The following is a 17,507-nucleotide window of genomic DNA, read 5'->3' on the forward strand; positions in this document are numbered from 1 at the left end:
CAGCTTGCAAATTAGTTTTCCTGACAACTGTATATGCACATGATTTCACATTATTTAAAGCTTAAAAAATAATATAAGGTATCTCTAAAATAGCCTATTATTATTTAGGTTGTTGGTAGAGTTGGTTTTATTACATTTAATTTTTAATACAAATTTCTTTCACACTATTCTCAACTTCCCACTTTTCCTAAAACTGTAATCTGACTCCTGACATCATCGCTCATGAGCTGGTGTTTAAACGATTCCAGATGAAGCGGGTCATCCTGCCTTTCCCGCGGCAGGAACAACTTCCTCAAAACTTCGGCATATAAAGAGGTCGTCCACTAACCCAGATCCATACCAGCATTCATCTTTTGTTCTGAACTTCTGGAAATCATCCAGGTAACCGAGGTTCCTCATCCGTACGCTGTTTTTCTTTTTAACTCGTCTTAAATTGTTTACATAGTTTATATGTAAAGTGTTGTAAATGCCTGTTTTAATAGGACTACTTGTAAAAAGTTGTTGGTGCAGCTTTGTAGCATTCACTTTCGTTTTCTTTTTACTCTTCAAGAAAACTTTAAAAACTTTTATATATATTTATATTAACATGGTAAATTTCTATTAGCTCATTTCAGAAATCACCACTAAATCCTTATCTCTCTGAAATGACTGAATAAGTTTCACTGCGGTTTCAGTTATCACGCCACGTACGTTGCACGAGCGCCGCTCGCGTGATATAGCGTACAGTGTGGCTTTACACCTCTGACTGTAGGTCTGTTTGTCAGGGCATAATGTATGCGTTTGGTGGAATCAGCCTACTCGTGGTGGTGTGGTGTGGACTAGCTCACACTTTGGAGAATCTCACACTGGATGAGGCATGGGAGAGCTGGAAACTCACACATAAGAGGGAGTACAATGGCCTGGTAAGTAACAGAAGACTATACGATAATATTAGTTTCCTTAGGGTTCCAAAAGAGTTAATGAACTAGTGGTTAGTGTTTTCATGAAAAAAACATCTGTTTCTCCCATCTGTGGTAAACAGAGAGGGAAACTAGCTTGTATTTTTATGACTACATTGATTGGAATGTACTGGCTAAGTCCCTTTCTAAGAGGCCTGTGCTTTTACATGCACTGCAGCTCAATATTAAGAATATTAAGAGGGGGTAGAAGAAAATCTCACAGCCTTAGGATTGGTATAAGTTATTTTAGAGTTTTGAGTATAAGGTGCAAATAATTCCACCTAAATCCACAAAGGACCCATGCTTTATAAAGATTAGATGCATTAAATAAATATTTCAACCAAAAAAATGAAAATTTGCTAAAAATGTACTCATCTGTAGGCCATCCAAGATTTAGATGAGTTTGTTCATTCACTGAAAGAGATTTGGAGAAATTAAGCATTACATCATTTCCTCATCAATGGATCTTCTGTGGTCAATGGAGGCTGTCAGAATAAGTTTATACAGCTGTTAAAAACATTACAATAATCATCAAGTAGACTAATCCACATGACTTCGGCACAACAATTAATTCTCTGTAAAGCAAAAAGCTGCATGTTTATAATAATTAAATTCATCAAGATATTTTTAACTTCAAACTATTGCTTCTTGCTAAAATACAAGCTCTCTATTATTCAAATTTACATAATGTTCAGGTTCGTGCAATGTATCATTAGCTGGTGGTTTACATACAGTTTGAGAACCAAGCACTTGAGCCAAGTGTTTACGTGTGTTTTATGGTGGCCAGGATGAACAGTCTATTCGACGGGCGATTTGGGAGAAGAACATGCTGTTTATTGAAGCTCATAACAAAGAGTACGAACTGGGGATTCATACCTATAATCTGGGCATGAACCATTTTGGAGATATGGTAAGTGCCCTAATTCAATCTGCTAATATTTTGCTGCTGTAAAATGTTTAATGTATTGCTTTACCAACATTTACCAGTCTTTAATGTTGGAAAACATCTGCGTGTGGGATCCTGCCCCTTTAATTTTAAGATGTCACAATCTTGTTAAACATGTTTGCAGAGTATACGTGACCACAGCAATGTTCCATCAATAATGTATTACAAAGGCATGTTTACTGAAACTAGATCCAACTTCATAACTTTTGTTGTCTGATGTTTATCTCTCTGCAGACACTAGAAGAAGTGGCAGAGAAAGTCATGGGACTTCAAATGCCCATGTACCAGGACCAAACTAACACATATATGCCTGATGACACAGTGGGGTTGCCCAAATCAATTGATTACCGTAAACTGGGATACGTCACTTCTGTCAAGAACCAAGTGAGGAAATAACAAAATGTTTCAGTAATATTGCGTTAATATTTCCTCATTCTGATAAACTCTCACACGATCAACCCTATCCTCATCCTCAAGTGCTTTCACACAAATTTCCACAGAATGAGGGTTACAATCTAACTATGATCCATATCATCTGTTGTTTCAAGCCAACTATAGTTATCACTGTGCTTACGCGCCATCCAGTGGTCAAAAAGATTATTTCTCCACCAGTATACAACTGTTTTCAGTGGGGGTTTTTTTTCACTCTCCTCAGGGTTCATGTGGCTCATGCTGGGCCTTTAGTTCTGTTGGGGCTTTGGAAGGTCAGTTGAAGAAGACCAAAGGTCAGCTGGTGGACCTCAGTCCTCAGAACCTAGTGGACTGTGTGACTGACAATGATGGCTGTGGTGGAGGATATATGACAAATGCCTTCAGATACGTCAAAGACAACCAAGGCATTGATTCAGAGGAGGGCTACCCCTATGTTGGAACGGTAAGAGTCAGCCTTATGCAACTAAGTGACTGAGAAGGAAAAATGTTTTGTATGTGTTTGAGTGTGTTGCTATACAACAACTTGTTTTTTGTTGGGGTTTTTTAGCAGCGATTTATTTATATTATTTGGTTAAAAGGCAGATTAGGTTTTTCCATTGCTTTGGCACTAGATTCAGTTAGTGACTATGCCTTTCAAACTACACTGTTATTAATTTTTTTAGAGCACTGTTTAGTGAGTGACAAACAAACAGTGTTTGTTGGGTGACCACTTTTGGTACTCTTACAGAAAAATGACTTGATTTGAGACCCATATGAAGTAATTTGGTTGTTTAAGTGCATTTTGGATGTGCAGTTTAAGCTGCCATTTGGTAAGGGTGATCTGCATGGAGAATTTGGAAAACGTGAACTAAGGTTTAAGAAATGTGTCCTAACAGAAAAAACCCCCAATGTTGACAGTCATGATTTTTCATCTCACTACTACCCCCTGCAGGACCAGCAGTGTGCCTACAACAGCTCAGCGAGAGCGGCCACTTGTAAAGGGTATAAAGAGATTCCTCAGGGTAATGAGAAGGCACTGACTGCCGCTGTGGCAAAGGTGGGACCTGTGTCAGTGGGTATAGATGCCATGCAGTCCACCTTCCTTTACTACAAAAGCGGTACTTAACATATCTTTACATCATCTACAATGTGTTTTGTTGTTGTTGTTCTGCTGAAACTTTTACAGTGAAGAATAAGACTAAAATTTTGACCCCCTACTATGTCCGAAATCCATTTCTAGGTGTGTACTATGATCCCAACTGCAACAAGGATGATGTCAACCATGCAGTTCTAGCTGTTGGCTATGGAGCCACACCAAAAGGCAAAAAGTACTGGATTGTGAAGAACAGGTAAGGAAAATATGCTGGAAGCAGAGTGCAGCATGTTTAAAATACAAAAAAAAGTACATTTAAATAAAAAACATAATAATTAAAATAAACAATTAATACAAATGTTAATAAATTAATGTTAATAAAAAATTAAATAAATAAATAATAATAATAAAAAAATCTATTTAGTCATATTCAGCATGTAATAGAGTAAAATTTTATTTTAAAATTATCCTTTTTTTTTTTCTCTTGAAGTTGGGGTGAAGATTGGGGGAAGAAGGGGTATGTCCTGATGGCTCGTAACCGTAACAATGCATGTGGCATTGCCAGCCTGGCCAGTTTCCCTGTCATGTGAGAGCTGGAAGCAGGGAGCACACATGGGACCAAACTTGTCTGCTGCTGACCAATAACAAAAGGGACTCGATCACTATCAGTTTGCGACAGCATTAAATAATGATTTGGGAAACACTCTGTAAAAGATGCAGTTGATTTGAATACCACAAGGTTTTGTATTTTCCTTTTGTGTCTTAGATGTCTCATTCTTAATCTTATCAATTTGTGCAGTTGAAACTGTTTTGTGCAATATTTGAAATTCAAAAGGGAAATTTTGATATTGTGTATACAGTCTGTTAAACTTTTTTTTTTTAATTCCCCTGGTGGGATCTGATTTTTGAAAGACTTGTTTTATGGTGTTTTGGTTATATAGATTACCAAGTTTTTTTGTGTGTCAATATTAAATAAAATGCTTAATTTTGAGATCATAATTTGTGTAAAAGTATCTTAATGTCATTTTCATAAATGTTTTACTTCAATGAGGCTCAATCATATGTTTATCAAACTAATACAGTTAATACCAAGTGAATATCACACCTCTGTACAGAAATGTTATATATAAGAAATGGCATTCAGAGAATAAAATATCAATGCCAAACCACCTTTATGTAACTTGTCCTTAAACCATGGTATCTGTACGATGCACCTGTGGGCATGAAGACTTGAGGACTTGAGGTGGAAGAGAAAGCATCAGAACCTATATTTTTGGAAGCTGAAACCAAAATACTAAAATAAAAACTAAACTGTGTAAGTCTGGGCTGTTTAAACAAAAATCATTACATTTATGTGTTCAGTGGTATGAAATCATATGACCATAACTGAACCACTTCCCCATTCCCCAGATGAATGACCCAGCTTTACCCTTTTTGTCTCTTGTATCTTGTACCCATATCTTCACATTCAATAGCTGTCCATTAAAATCTCTGAACTTTGACTTTATATCAAAATTATACTTGCAAGCAAACAACTTTAAATTGCACATGTACAAAATTAAAGATGATGAATAAAAACTTCAGCAATGTATTCATTAGCCACTATTAGTGCTAAAGAGATGCCTGGTGCAAATGACTCAATCACAATTAAGTATAGTTTGTCTAGATACAATTTTACACATGCAGTTTTTGAGTGTCAGGCCTCTGTAGGCTTCTTTGTTCGGGGCCTCTGGATGTCAGATGCATTAACTGACATTTATCGATTAAATAAGAATTTATTTTAGAAAGCTTTGCATGGTGTGAAATGTAACATGACTATTTAAAATGGACAATGCTGAACACTCCACTTTCGGTTCTGCATGTTTGTTTGTGTACGTTCAGAATTTTTGGAACACCATATTCAGAATCCACAAAATTCTCTTTTCTAAGAGACAAAAGATAACTATGATTTATCACTCTGCATGACTTGTATTTTAACTAGGAAATTCCCTAATCGGCACACATTTAATCATTTTAAATGCAACTATATTATTTCAGTCAGCACCAGATCAGCACAAATATTTGTCAACTCGAGATGATGACTCATTTTATAAGTAAACAGCAAATGCTTCATGAATGGAAAAATTAGGTCATGCTGCCAGTTGTTCCAGTTCCGCAGTGGTTAGCCTACATGGCCTTTATATCTTTTGCCCAGTGGTAAGAAATGTCATTCTATACACAATATGTTCATTTAAGACCTAAACCCTGTGGCATATACACTCTCAAAGCTAGATACCAAGCCAAGCAGGTGTTTTATATGTCATGTGCTTGCGAGCTTGAGTAATGTTTAACCACATGATTTCCTTTGGCTGTCTTCCTGTTTCCTGTAAACTTTAAAATATCATGTAAAATGTACTTACGGATGTAGGTTTCAACTACCACGTTGTTATCAAGTATTATATATTTTGTCTAAAAGGAAAAATAGTAACACTTCGCTTGAAGAATATCTTCCTCCGTGTTTAATATAAATTCCGCTAGATGGCGACCCAAACGCATGTTATGAGAAAGGACGTAGACAAGCAACGTTCTCGGTTTCCGATACATGCGAAACTCAGAACCTAGTGCCTACCTAGACAACTTCTTGAAATGGAGGTGTATTTATGACATCTGTCTTTAACAGTTCAGTTAGCAGGTCAGCTGTGAACTGCTGCTGGTATATTCTTTACAGTTACAGAATAACTACGCTGGAAAATCCCCTTAAAAACTAGGCTGTATTTTTTATTATTATTTATTTATTGAACAATATAAATTTACAAAAATAGACTACAGCTAATTAAGCAAATTCGGATACATATTTTTTTAGGTTACTGCAATTTGCCATGTATATTACTATTTAATATAATTATTTATTTATTTTTATGTTTTATCATTTGATTAATTGACATTTAATAACTTAATATTTTTGAAATATTGTATAAACAAAAAATAAATAAATGATATTTTATTTACTAAATTAATTTTTTTGTTTTTATTCCAATTTTATATTTGATTAAATTAAATATAGGCTAAAGGTTTTTTCAAAGACATCTGTGCCATATCACAATTAGCAGAGACTAGCACGTGATAGAACAAAATAAAAGCAGGAACCCAAGACGTTCATCATCACCTCCTCGACAGACCACCAGAAGTAACCTACTTTTTAAAGCGCGTGAACAGGAAAATTGGCAGGTAAGACGAAACCCACGAGTTCATTTTTGTTTTGTTCACTTTTGTGTTTAATCTTTTGTCTCCTTGTGTCGGTTTTCCTCCCAAAAAGTTTCTCTTTCGGTTTTAATTCAGGTGGGGACTGGTTTTATGAGAACACTTCCTCAAAGCTATTTTAAAATGCTTCCAGCGTATTATTAATTGTCTGTAGTAACTTTAGGTTTAAAGCGAATACGCTCAAAAATCATATTAATTGTCGTGTATGTGTCGTGGAATAAAGGATCCGGTGAAGTCGCTCAAACGCCAGTGTTAGTTTGACTTTCGTTTCTTCCTTATTCTGGCCAGTGTGTTTTCTTGTCTGGTTTGAGTGGTCAGCCTTTTAGAATTGCCATTTTCCTTTATTAATCGATCAACTTAAAGCTCCTCTTTTTATTTTTTTAAACTGGGCTTGTAATGTCCGAGATATTGATCGCATACTTTATGTCATAATACAGGAAGAATCAAGCAATTGCTCTAGTTTACATAGGTACAGCGCATTTTGGGGAGTTTGTAAATGTCTGGATTTATGAAATCTTATCTCTTATTAGGTTTCCTCAACCAGTTTTACAACACTTGACTGACTTTTTGGTCTACTTCTATTACTTATGTTTATTCTATTTCTTTTTCCGTTTCCTTTTTGTATAGAAAAATCAGGTGGGTTTTTTCCTTTGTTTGAATGCATGTCAGTAACTGATGGGCCGTTTTGTTCTTGACAGACCATGATGCTCGGGAGCTTGCTGTTTGCCGTGTGTTGTAGCACAGCACTGGCCCATTTCAACACAAATCTAGACCAGCACTGGGAGTTGTGGAAGAAGACACATAACAAGTTTTACTCTACTAAGGTGAGACTAAATTTCACAAGCATCTATAAGATCCAAAAAGCTAATCTTTTGTTTACTTCTGGATTCTTTTTCATAATGCAGTTTTGTTTTTGTGGGTTTCTTTTTTTTTTTTTTTTTTTTTTTAGAATGGATTCATTTTTTTTAGAATGGATTCATTATTACTGCATAGTTTGAAGTGGTGTTGATGCGGTCCATGTATTGAAACGTATATGTCTGTTTTAAATGCAGTGAAGGATGTCACGTGTGATCCCTGTAATGTAATTGTTTTTTTGCAGTTTGAAGAACTGGGCAGGAGGGAGTTATGGGAGAGAAACCTTGAACTTATCACCCTTCACAACCTGGAGGCCTCCATGGGTCTGCATTCATATGACCTGGGCATGAACCACATGGGTGACATGGTGTGTGTGTGGGATATATATATATATATATATATATATTTTTTTTTTTCTCTCCCTGATTATCTGCATGCAGCAGCTTCCAGTTTTGCGTCTGGCATGCAATATTGCCTTATTATTCTGTGGTACACCCTTTAATTAGTCTAAAGTTTTCAACAAGCTTTGTAGCACACCATTTCACCTACAGTCACCAACACCTATTCACAGATCATATTAGCCTGAACCACTGTGAGTAAGTGTTCTGCCCAACCGGCAGGCACGTGCACACATAGACATGAAAGGGGGCTTGAGCAGCTGCCCTTTTTTCTGGGATGCTTTTTTTTTATTTTTGAAAAATAATATATATTTCTGTTTGCACACCGCTTCCCTGTCAAACAAGTATATTTATTGAAATATAGTATCTAAATATCAGGTCAGGAGTTCTGAAGAGCTCCCTCTCCCCCGCTGGTTAAACCTGATTATATTTCTTGCGCTAAAGAAAATAGTCCGCTCCGTCTCTACGGTTCGAATCCTGTGAGTCCATAGCAACGCTCTGTTTTTCATGGCAACGGTCTGTTATACTCCGCACAGCAGTCTGTTGGTTATAACAGACCGCATTCTACATTGGAATTCAACCAAGCCATGTAATAAAAATAAGTTAATAAAATAAGCATATATCACCACCAGATGATATGCTTTAGTTATTTTGTTTATCCTATTTCCCTGTCAATTAGATGCAAATGTGCGCATTTTAACTAGTTGACGCCTAAGTTGCATACAGAACGTCCCCAGTTATTGACTTACATCAAGAGTCTTTCCCCCTGAAATTTAGAAATCTTAATTGGTGAATTTAGAAGAAATCTACAGATGGAGGATACACTCTAAAAAATATAGTAAATCTGAGTAACTGCATCTGGTACATTAATAAATAAAACTGAGTAGAAATAAGTTAACATTAAACTTTAAAAATAACAATATTTATAAATTAACTATTTAAGTAATTTAACTTTTTTTATTTCCTCGAAACCTTTATAAAATAGTATTCCATACCACCACAAATACATGCATGACATTGGCTTTTATTGAATTTTTACTCTATTATTTTGGTAAGTTTAATTTTAAAGTGTTATGTATTCTGATAACACCAAAATAATTAAAACGATGTAGTGCCTTGTGCAAAAATAAAGAAATTATTAGTAAAACACGCCCCTCTGTTTGATGCAGTTATTTAGGTTTTTCTAAATATGAAGAGTTCAGATGAAAAATCCTCTAAGTGCCATCTGAAATTTCCTTCTATATTGATGATTTTTATCAAGCTTGTATGTTTATGTTCACTTATTTCACATTACTGGCAATGAAAATTTACCTATTAATTGTCATTTAAGTTAAATTACTGAACTTAAATACGAGCTTGAAAAAAAAAAAAAAGCTCATAAGAAAATTTCAGATGGCACTTAGAGGCTTTTGCATCTGAACTCCTCATATATATATATATATATATATATATACTTGAAACTAGTAGTATAGAAAATGTTTTCAAAACATGCAGATTGTGGAATGTTTTCCTTTGCTGCTCTATAAACCTAGTGAATACTAAGGAGACCATGGTTTCTGTGAACTGATTATTTTGTAGACATCTTTTGAAAATGAAACCATTGCGTGAGTTTGAGGAAGATAAAATTAATTAACTTTTTAATATATATATATATATATTTTTTTTTAAAGTAAGTCAGAGTTGCATATATACTTTTTATTTTTTAAAAAACCTAATTATGAGAAGTGCCCTTTATTTCACTTGAGCCCCTGCCCCTCAAATGTCTGTGCACGTCCCTGCCAACCGGAGCTAAGCTAATTTGGGTTATTTAAAAATCAATTATTTTGTATTTAAACGCACACCCTGGGTTTTTCATGCAGTTCCCACCAAACTGTCAACATGATCTCAGGACACTGAGACAGAGATGAAGGCTGTAATACTAAAGTTGTCCTCTGGTCGTAGGATAAATTCCAAGCCTGATCCTTTTTCTGTTTCTATCAATTATAATGCCAAATGCATAGCTTCAGTTGGCGAACTCCACTGTCAGTATGGTTTTATCATTGTTTTAAGATTTTCTAAATTCTCATAATGACCTACTGCATAAGAATTCCTCTAAATCAGTGCTTCCCAAACCTGTCCTGGAGGCCCCCCTTCCCTGCACCTTTTTAATGTCTCCTTCTGTAACCCCTGATTCCACTCAGCTCATTAGAGACCACAAGAACTAAATTGGGTGTGTCTGATTGGGGAGACGTACAAAATGTCCTCTAGGACCGGTTTGGGAGGCACTTGTATAGATCACTAAATGTTTTGGATGTTATACCTTTTCTGTGTTTTGCACTCTTGATGTTCTAGAGTAACCCTTTCATTGCTGTAAGACTAACAACCAGACTGTAAGAGGGGGTTAAATGCCTGTGCCCACTTTGCACTTACCTGAAGCCACCAGGGCTATATTTTCTGTCATGTTTTCTCTACTGAAAACATTAGCTTTATTTTATAAACTGGTAGATTATGCAGCTATAACTTCATCCTGCCCTGATTTTCCTTTTGTCACTTTGATTTACAGACACCAGAGGAGATTCTGCAATCATTCGCCATGACTCGTGTCCCTCCTAACTATAAGAGGCAAACGGTGAATCTTGTGGGCTCTTCTGGGTCTCCTGTTCCAGACTCTCTAGACTGGAGAGAGAAGGGATATGTCTCCAGTGTGAAGATGCAGGTGTGAATGTAATCCTTTTGACACTATGCTAACCGATCCACTTAATTAGCGGTGTATTTCTATCTAGCACGAAGCGAATTTTATAGTAGGTGGACCGATTGTTTATGAAGTAACATGGCTTGGTTGTTTCAAATGTTTCTCTTATGATGTCAGGTGGTGAGTTGACCTCATTCTCTGTCAGAAAACCTTGCTTTTCTTTCGCTTTAATTTCACTTCCTTCATTTGGTTTCAGTCAGTGTTTGAAGGAGTTTATTTCCCCTTTTATGTAACTTCCTCTGATTTGGAAATTCAGAAACCAGCAACTAGAAACGGATTGGTCAAAATGCTGTTTCTGTTGCTTCACAAGCCGTTAAGTTCTTGTTTCCTGTTTTCATAGTTTCACCATGTTTCTCTTTTCTGTAAGGGTGCATGTGGTTCGTGTTGGGCGTTCAGCTCTGTTGGGGCTCTTGAAGGTCAGCTGATGAAGGCCACAGGAAAGCTGGTCGACCTCAGTCCTCAGAATCTGGTGGATTGTTCCTCCGGTTACGGCAACAAGGGCTGCAATGGTGGTTTTATGAGTTCTGCCTTCCAGTACGTTATTGATAATGGAGGAATAGATTCTGAGTCCTTTTACCCTTATGAAGGAGTGGTAAGTTGTGTGTTCGGGTCGGTGTGAATAAAACTTGCCCATCAAGTAATTACATGAGGAAAATATTAAGGGCACAGTTATTTGGCAATCACATTAGAAGTGACCAGGCTGGTTTCCACAGTCTGGGCCATACCAATTTGGACCATTTCCGTACTTTAAGTTTTTCATGGTTTGAGTATGAGGCGTGGCTTTTTTTTTTTATTTTTTTTTTTTTTTTTTTTTAATATTGTAATCCTTAATTCTGGGTCTAATAAATGTGTCCTACAGCAAGGGCAGTGCAGATACAATCCATCTCATGCTGCAAACTGCACCAAGTACTATTTCGTTCCTCAAGGAGATGAGGAGGCCCTAAAGCAGGCTTTGGCCAATATCGGGCCCATTTCAGTGGCCATTGATGCCACCCGCCCTCACTTTGTCCTGTACCGCAGTGGTGAGCATTTCTTGTTGCATTTCTATCAGACTGCTTACCAGATCTCAAATGTTTATAATTGGGGCTTGTTAGGGGTTATAGTATCTTGTTAACCTCCCATCTGTACACCACAGGAGTTTACAATGACCCAACCTGTACAAAAAAAGTAAACCATGCAGTTCTGGCTGTAGGATATGGTGCGATTGCTGGACAGGATTTTTGGTTGATCAAAAACAGGTACAATTAAGATTTGTGATCATAAATTGACTTTTTTGTTTTGATCTTCAAGTATGGCCCCTCAAAGGCTTGTAAAAGCAGAACATCTATGACAAACAAAATTGAAGAAAAATACAAAAGCTGATTTGTTTTGTTCTACTTTAACAGTTGGGGTACCCATTTTGGAGATGGTGGCTACATCCGTATAGCCAGAAACAAGAACAACATGTGTGGCATTGCAGAATATGCCTGCTTTCCAGTTATGTAGCTGCAACATTTCGAAGTTAGAAGTTCATTGTTTTGTAGGTTAATTTCTTTGTAAATGCATGTTTGATATGTGGTTTTTACGTTGTCTTTTAAAGAGGTCTAAATGTGTTTTGAGTCTTACAAAATTGTTTTTAACTTAAGAGGAAAGAGTAAATGTAGTATTTGGATATATTTGCAATAACTAAGGTAACCTGAGTGGTAACGGTCTAAATTATTGGATAAATGTGGACAGTGCCATCCACCTACCTGGTCACATCAGAAGAGAAGCCATGGTGTTGTCATTGTTTAACATCGCACACGGAAGCCTGTGTTCAAAGTGGTATTCCAAAATTGTTTAAGTCACCATAACATTTCTACATGATTTTTAATTGTGTTTCTTATATTTTTCAAATTATTTGGAAAAATGTTATCCCTTTTTGCTGTAGAAATATTAAATTACCTAAATTAAAAGGCTGGGGTGTGTGGGTTTTTGTGTGTCTAGCTAAGGAGACCCATTTTCTGATCCACAGCCTATCATGGTCAACTCTGTGAAGGGAGGAAGATGTTCACCTTTAACAGAATGAGATTTTAGAATCGGTGGTGTATTCGGTTTTACATCCAACAATAAATTGGGTTATTGTATGTGACAGCGCAATGCAAAAAGACAGGTGTGTCGTATGGCAATAGGGAGAGATTAGCACGTGATGGAACAAAATAAAAAAGCAAAGTAACCCGGAAATCGTTCATTGTCGCCTCCACAGACGACCAGAAGTGCGGCTTCACGAGTGCACAGGTGAGAATAGACACATCAGGTTTAGTTCTTTCCCCACATTTATGGATTTAATCTTTTTAATGAAAGTTTGGGTTTTCTTTTAATTAAAGTGGTGACCGATTCTATTGAGAACTTGTAAAAGATTTTAAATGGTTTCCATTTGAGACATCAACTAATTTTTACCCCTTTGAAGTGTTTATTTTGTTTTCCTAAAAAAAAAAAAGTTTCCATTTGTACAGTCTCTCTCTCTCTCTCTCAGACTTGTACTACTTGTAGACTTTGGATTGTCCAAAGTCCATGATCTTGCTGAAGATTAATGTTATAACAATGAGATGGCCAACGTAGATTTTAATATAGCTGCTTGCACCTTCTTCGCCCTGTACTTTTGATTAAAAAAGAGAGTAGTCTAGTTGTTCACTGTGATTTTTGCCAAGTAAGACATGTTCCTGGATCAACATTATTGTCCAAAAATATAGACTTAAGTCAATCCCTACCCCTAAACCTAACGTTACCCATACTTTATTTCTAAAATCGGTGGGAAATGATAGCTGATTAACAATGATGTAGAAGCACCTAATCCTGATTTTAAGCCTAAAACAGATATTTCCTGAAAAGAACGGCACACGTACAGTCGTGGCCAAAAGGTTTGAGAATTACATAAATATTGGAAAAGTTGCTGCTTAAGTTTTTATAATAGCAATTTGCATATACTCCAGAATGTTATGAAGAGTGATCAGATGAATTGCATAGTCCTTCTTTGTCATGAAAATTAACTTAATCCCAAAAAAACCTTACTACTGCATTTCATTGCTGTCATTAAAGGACCTGCTGAGATCATTTCAGTAATCGTCTTGTTAACTCAGGTGAGAATGTTGACGAGCACAAGGCTGGAGATCATTATGTCAGGCTGATTGGGTTAGAATGGCAGACTTGACATGTTAAAAAGGAGGGTGATGCTTGAAATCATTGTTCTTCCATTGTTAACCATGGTGACCTGCAAAGAAACGCGTGCAGCCATCATTGCGTTGCATAAAAATGGCTTCACAGGCAAGGATATTGTGGCTACTAAGATTGCACCTAAATCAACAATTTATAGGATCTTCAAGGAAAAAAGCGCTTCGATTCTTGTGAAGGCTTCAGGGCGTCCAAGAAAGTCTTGCAAGCGCCAGGATCGTCTCCTAAAGAGGATTCAGCTGCGGGATCGGAGTGCCACCAGTGCAGAGCTTGCTCAGGAATGGCAGCAGGCAGGTGTGAGCACATATGCACGCACAGTGAGGCGAAGACTTTTGGAAGATGGCCTGGTGTCAAGAAGGGCAGCAAAGAAGCCACTTCTCTCCAAAAAAAACATCAGGGACAGATTGATCTTCTGCAGAAAGTATAGGAAATAGACTGCTGAGGACTGGGGCAAAGTCATATTCTCCGATGAAGCCCCTTTCCGATTGTTTGGGGCATCTGGAAAAAGGCTTGTCCGGAGAAGAAAAGGTGAGCGCTACCATCAGTCCTGTGTCATGCCAACAGTAAAGCATCCTGACACCATTCATGTGTGGGGTTGCTTCTCATCAAAGGGAGTGGGCTCACTCACAATTCTGCCCAAAAACACAGCCATGAATAAAGAATGGTACCAAAACACCCTCCAACAGCAACTTCTTCCAACAATCCAACAACAGTTTGGTGAAGAACAATGCATTTTCCAGCACGATGGAGCACCGTGCCATAAGGCAAAAGTGATAACTAAGTGGCCCGGGGACCAGAATGTTGAAATTTTGGGTCCATGGCCTGGAAACTCCCCAGATCTTAATCCCATTGAGAACTTGTGGTCAATCCTGAAGAGGCGGGTGGACAAACAAAAACCCACTAATTCTGACAAACTCCAAGAAGTGATTATGAAAGAATGGGTTGTTATCAGTCAGGATTTGGCCCAGAAGTTGATTGAGAGCATGCCTAGTCGAATTGCAGAGGTCCTGAAAAAGAAGGGCCAACACTGCAAATACTGACTCTTTGCATAAATGTCATGTAATTGTTTATAAAAGCCTTTGAAACATATGAAGTGATTGTAATTATATTTCAGTACATCACAGAAACAACTGAAACAAAGATCTAAAAGCAGTTTAGCAGCAAACTTTTTGAAAACTAATATTTATGTAATTCTTAAAACTTTTGGCCACGACTGTTCATCTCTGAGACGTCTATTTGACGTGTGCATTTACATCTGCAAGACGTATTTTTTAGTGTTTGATCATCTGCAATACGTCTACTGGACGTTTCCTTTTAGATGTCAAATAGATGTCTATTAGATGTCTTTAGATGTTTATGATTTAGAATTATGTAAAACTGACGTCTGAAAGACATCTGTCAGACGTTTGTAGACCGCAGACGCTTTCCAGATCAAAAGATCTTCAACAGACATCTCGCAGACGTATGTGTGCATATCTGGGTTATATCTCAATTCTGATGGGTTATATTCAACATTCTACATTCCATTTTGATTGGAATGTAGAATGTTGATCCAGAAACATGTTGTAAATTATGCTCACCAATCTAGTTAGTATGTGCGTGTATGTATTGTCTCACACAAGTCTCACACACTGAAATAATCTCTTCATAATGTGGCTGATGACTTAAAAGCCATATGTCAACATAATGCAATGAGAATATATTAGAAAATAATACAGATGTTTGAATGCGTGACTTGTTCTCGTCAGGCCATGATGATGCTCGGGAGCTTGCTGTTTGCTGTGTGTTGTAGTGCAGCACTGGCCCATTTCAACACAAATCTAGACCAGCACTGGGAGTTGTGGAAGAAGACCCATAACAAGTTTTACTTCTCCAGTAAGGTAAGAATATGATTTTCACAAGCATCTGTCAGATGATCACAATCTGGGGCCCATAATCACAAAACATTTGATCTTTCCACTAACAGTTCTCCTTAATAGCAGTATAAGTTTTTAGCTAAGCGTTTTTTCTTAAAACCTATTCACAAAGCTGCTGAGACAAACTTTCACGAAGGAATAGAGAGAAGTCTAACAGTAAGGACCAAGGGCAACATTATGTTGCCATTTTCAAATAAAGGTTTAAAAATGCAGGCTATGTGTCATTTATTAAACAATTATATGTTCAGCTAATTGTCAGCCTCTTACATGTGTGCTTCTAATAATTAGTGAATATGCATGTAAGCAGCCGTTTAATTAGCAGAGTAGAATAATCATGGCTGATAGTAAGACATGCAAACGTAAAAGAAAATCAAAGTGGACACAAGCACAGCTGTTACTTCTTGCCCAGCTGGTTAAGGGAAACAAGGATATAATCAAAGGAAAATTTGGAGTTGGGATAACCTTTAAAACCAAAGGTGATACCTTTTGAAAAGCTCATTATCATCAAATGTTTCTAAAATGTATATATTCTGAGGAAGATTGCAAGCAACAGCCATTTTTGGAGAGTTTGTTGCTTGGTCTTAGTAACTTAGGAGTCCTCTTCACTACTCCTAAAGTTTCACAGATTTAGGAGCTAGTTCTAAAAAGCTTTATGAGACAGTCTTAGAGCAAAAGTGCAGCGCCGTCCTCATACGTCATTCCCCCAGAACTGCTTCAGTTTTACCACAGTGAGCAAAAGCTAGATAAAAGTGATTATTACGTTTTGAATATGGATATTTTTCTTATAAAAACACATCAATTCGCTACAGAAGGCCTTTGTTCATTGATTCATTGGCTTATTTAAGAACTTTTATATCATAATTTAAACTTAAATATCTTTGTAATACTTGAAAAAAAATTAACAAATATCATAGCATGTTTGTTTTTTTTTTTGTTTTTTTTATAAATATCACGATTCACGAATTTATCACAATTCTTTGTCATGTTGGTTTTACTATTTTGTAAGCTGTCTGAGCTGTCTAGAGCCCAACTAATTTCCCTATTATAAAGACAAAGCCTTTCAACGTAACAAAATAAAAGAATGGCAGATATTTAAGCCAAAGAGAGCGAAAATAAAAATCATTGTTCTTGTTTTTTTTATATAACAAAGATAGAAGAATGACAAGGATATGCATTACAACTACATGTAATATACAAATAAAACAAACAGTGCTTTATTTTCAGGTACAATATTTATTTAGCAGGAGCATTCAAAATGTTTTATTAACAAATATAAAAATAAGACCCTACATAAACTAATTTCTAAAGCAATTGTGATGATTTTGGCTCACATTTAACAAAAACCCACCAATTCACAATCTCAACAAATTAGAATACTTCATAAGACCAATAAAAAAACAGTTTTAGTGAATTGTTGACCTTCTGGAAAGTATGTTCATTTATTGTACATGTACTCAATAGTTGGTAGGGGCTCCTTTTGCTTTAATTACTGCCTCAGTTCGGTGTGGCATGGAGGTGATCAGTTTGTGAAGGGATAGTTCACCCAAAAATGTAATTATTTCATGTCGTTCCAAACCTGTATTACCAGCGATCTTCAGAATATCTTCTTTTATGTTCAGCATAAGAAAGCAATTGATACAGGTTTGGAGCGAAATGAAGGTGAGTAAATGATGACAGAATTTTCATTTTTGGGTGAACAATCCCTTTAAGGTATACTAAACTACCTCTTTCTTATTGGTTACTACTGGAGAATGAAATAAATCGTTGTGATAAAAAAATTATTGGGAATA

At 36.5% G+C, this 17,507-nt stretch overlaps 3 protein-coding genes across 3 annotated transcripts in view; all 3 read left to right on the forward strand.

Annotated features, from left to right (window-relative positions):
• The first annotated feature begins 226 nt into the window (after positions 1-226).
• ctsk (cathepsin K) lies at positions 227-4,557 on the forward strand. The gene is made up of 8 exons (XM_059568002.1): positions 227-381; positions 765-902; positions 1,726-1,848; positions 2,119-2,268; positions 2,540-2,758; positions 3,248-3,413; positions 3,536-3,644; positions 3,879-4,557. Exons 2-8 carry the CDS (start codon positions 771-773, stop codon positions 3,976-3,978), a joined length of 999 nt encoding a protein of 332 aa, XP_059423985.1. The 5' UTR covers positions 227-381; positions 765-770; the 3' UTR covers positions 3,979-4,557.
• Positions 4,558-7,298: 2,741 nt separating this feature from the next.
• LOC132158558 (cathepsin S-like) lies at positions 7,299-12,112 on the forward strand. Its single transcript, XM_059568006.1, has 7 exons — positions 7,299-7,452; positions 7,728-7,850; positions 10,424-10,576; positions 10,980-11,204; positions 11,472-11,634; positions 11,748-11,850; positions 11,998-12,112. Exons 1-7 carry the CDS (start codon positions 7,330-7,332, stop codon positions 12,095-12,097), a joined length of 990 nt encoding a protein of 329 aa, XP_059423989.1. The 5' UTR covers positions 7,299-7,329; the 3' UTR covers positions 12,098-12,112.
• Positions 12,113-12,751: 639 nt separating this feature from the next.
• The window catches only part of LOC132158555 (cathepsin S-like), a 14,125-nt gene continuing 9,369 nt past the window's right edge, over positions 12,752-17,507 (forward strand). The window contains exons 1-2 of the mRNA XM_059568003.1: positions 12,752-12,868; positions 15,550-15,681. Of these exons, the coding sequence (XP_059423986.1) occupies positions 15,553-15,681 (129 nt within the window). The 5' untranslated portion in view covers positions 12,752-12,868; positions 15,550-15,552. The remainder of the gene's footprint in view (positions 12,869-15,549; positions 15,682-17,507) is intronic.

The sequence above is a fragment of the Carassius carassius genome, chromosome 15 (assembly GCF_963082965.1).
Source record: "Carassius carassius chromosome 15, fCarCar2.1, whole genome shotgun sequence".
NCBI classification, from domain to species: domain Eukaryota; kingdom Metazoa; phylum Chordata; class Actinopteri; order Cypriniformes; family Cyprinidae; genus Carassius; species Carassius carassius.

What these genes read in the sequence shown, in the direction of transcription:
- LOC132158558 (XM_059568006.1), top strand. Translation starts at nt 7,330, where the DNA reads ATGATGCTCGGGAGCTTGCTGTTTGCCGTGTGTTGTAGCACAGCACTG. An exon ending in TCTCCAGTGTGAAGATGCAG is followed by an intron (nt 10,577 to 10,979) that starts GTGTGAATGTAA and finishes CTTTTCTGTAAG; the next exon opens with GGTGCATGTGGTTCGTGTTG. An exon ending in CTTTGTCCTGTACCGCAGTG is followed by an intron (nt 11,635 to 11,747) that starts GTGAGCATTTCT and finishes TGTACACCACAG; the next exon opens with GAGTTTACAATGACCCAACC.
- ctsk (XM_059568002.1), top strand. Translation starts at nt 771, where the DNA reads ATGTATGCGTTTGGTGGAATCAGCCTACTCGTGGTGGTGTGGTGTGGA. An exon ending in TGAACCATTTTGGAGATATG is followed by an intron (nt 1,849 to 2,118) that starts GTAAGTGCCCTA and finishes ATCTCTCTGCAG; the next exon opens with ACACTAGAAGAAGTGGCAGA. An exon ending in GCTACCCCTATGTTGGAACG is followed by an intron (nt 2,759 to 3,247) that starts GTAAGAGTCAGC and finishes TACCCCCTGCAG; the next exon opens with GACCAGCAGTGTGCCTACAA.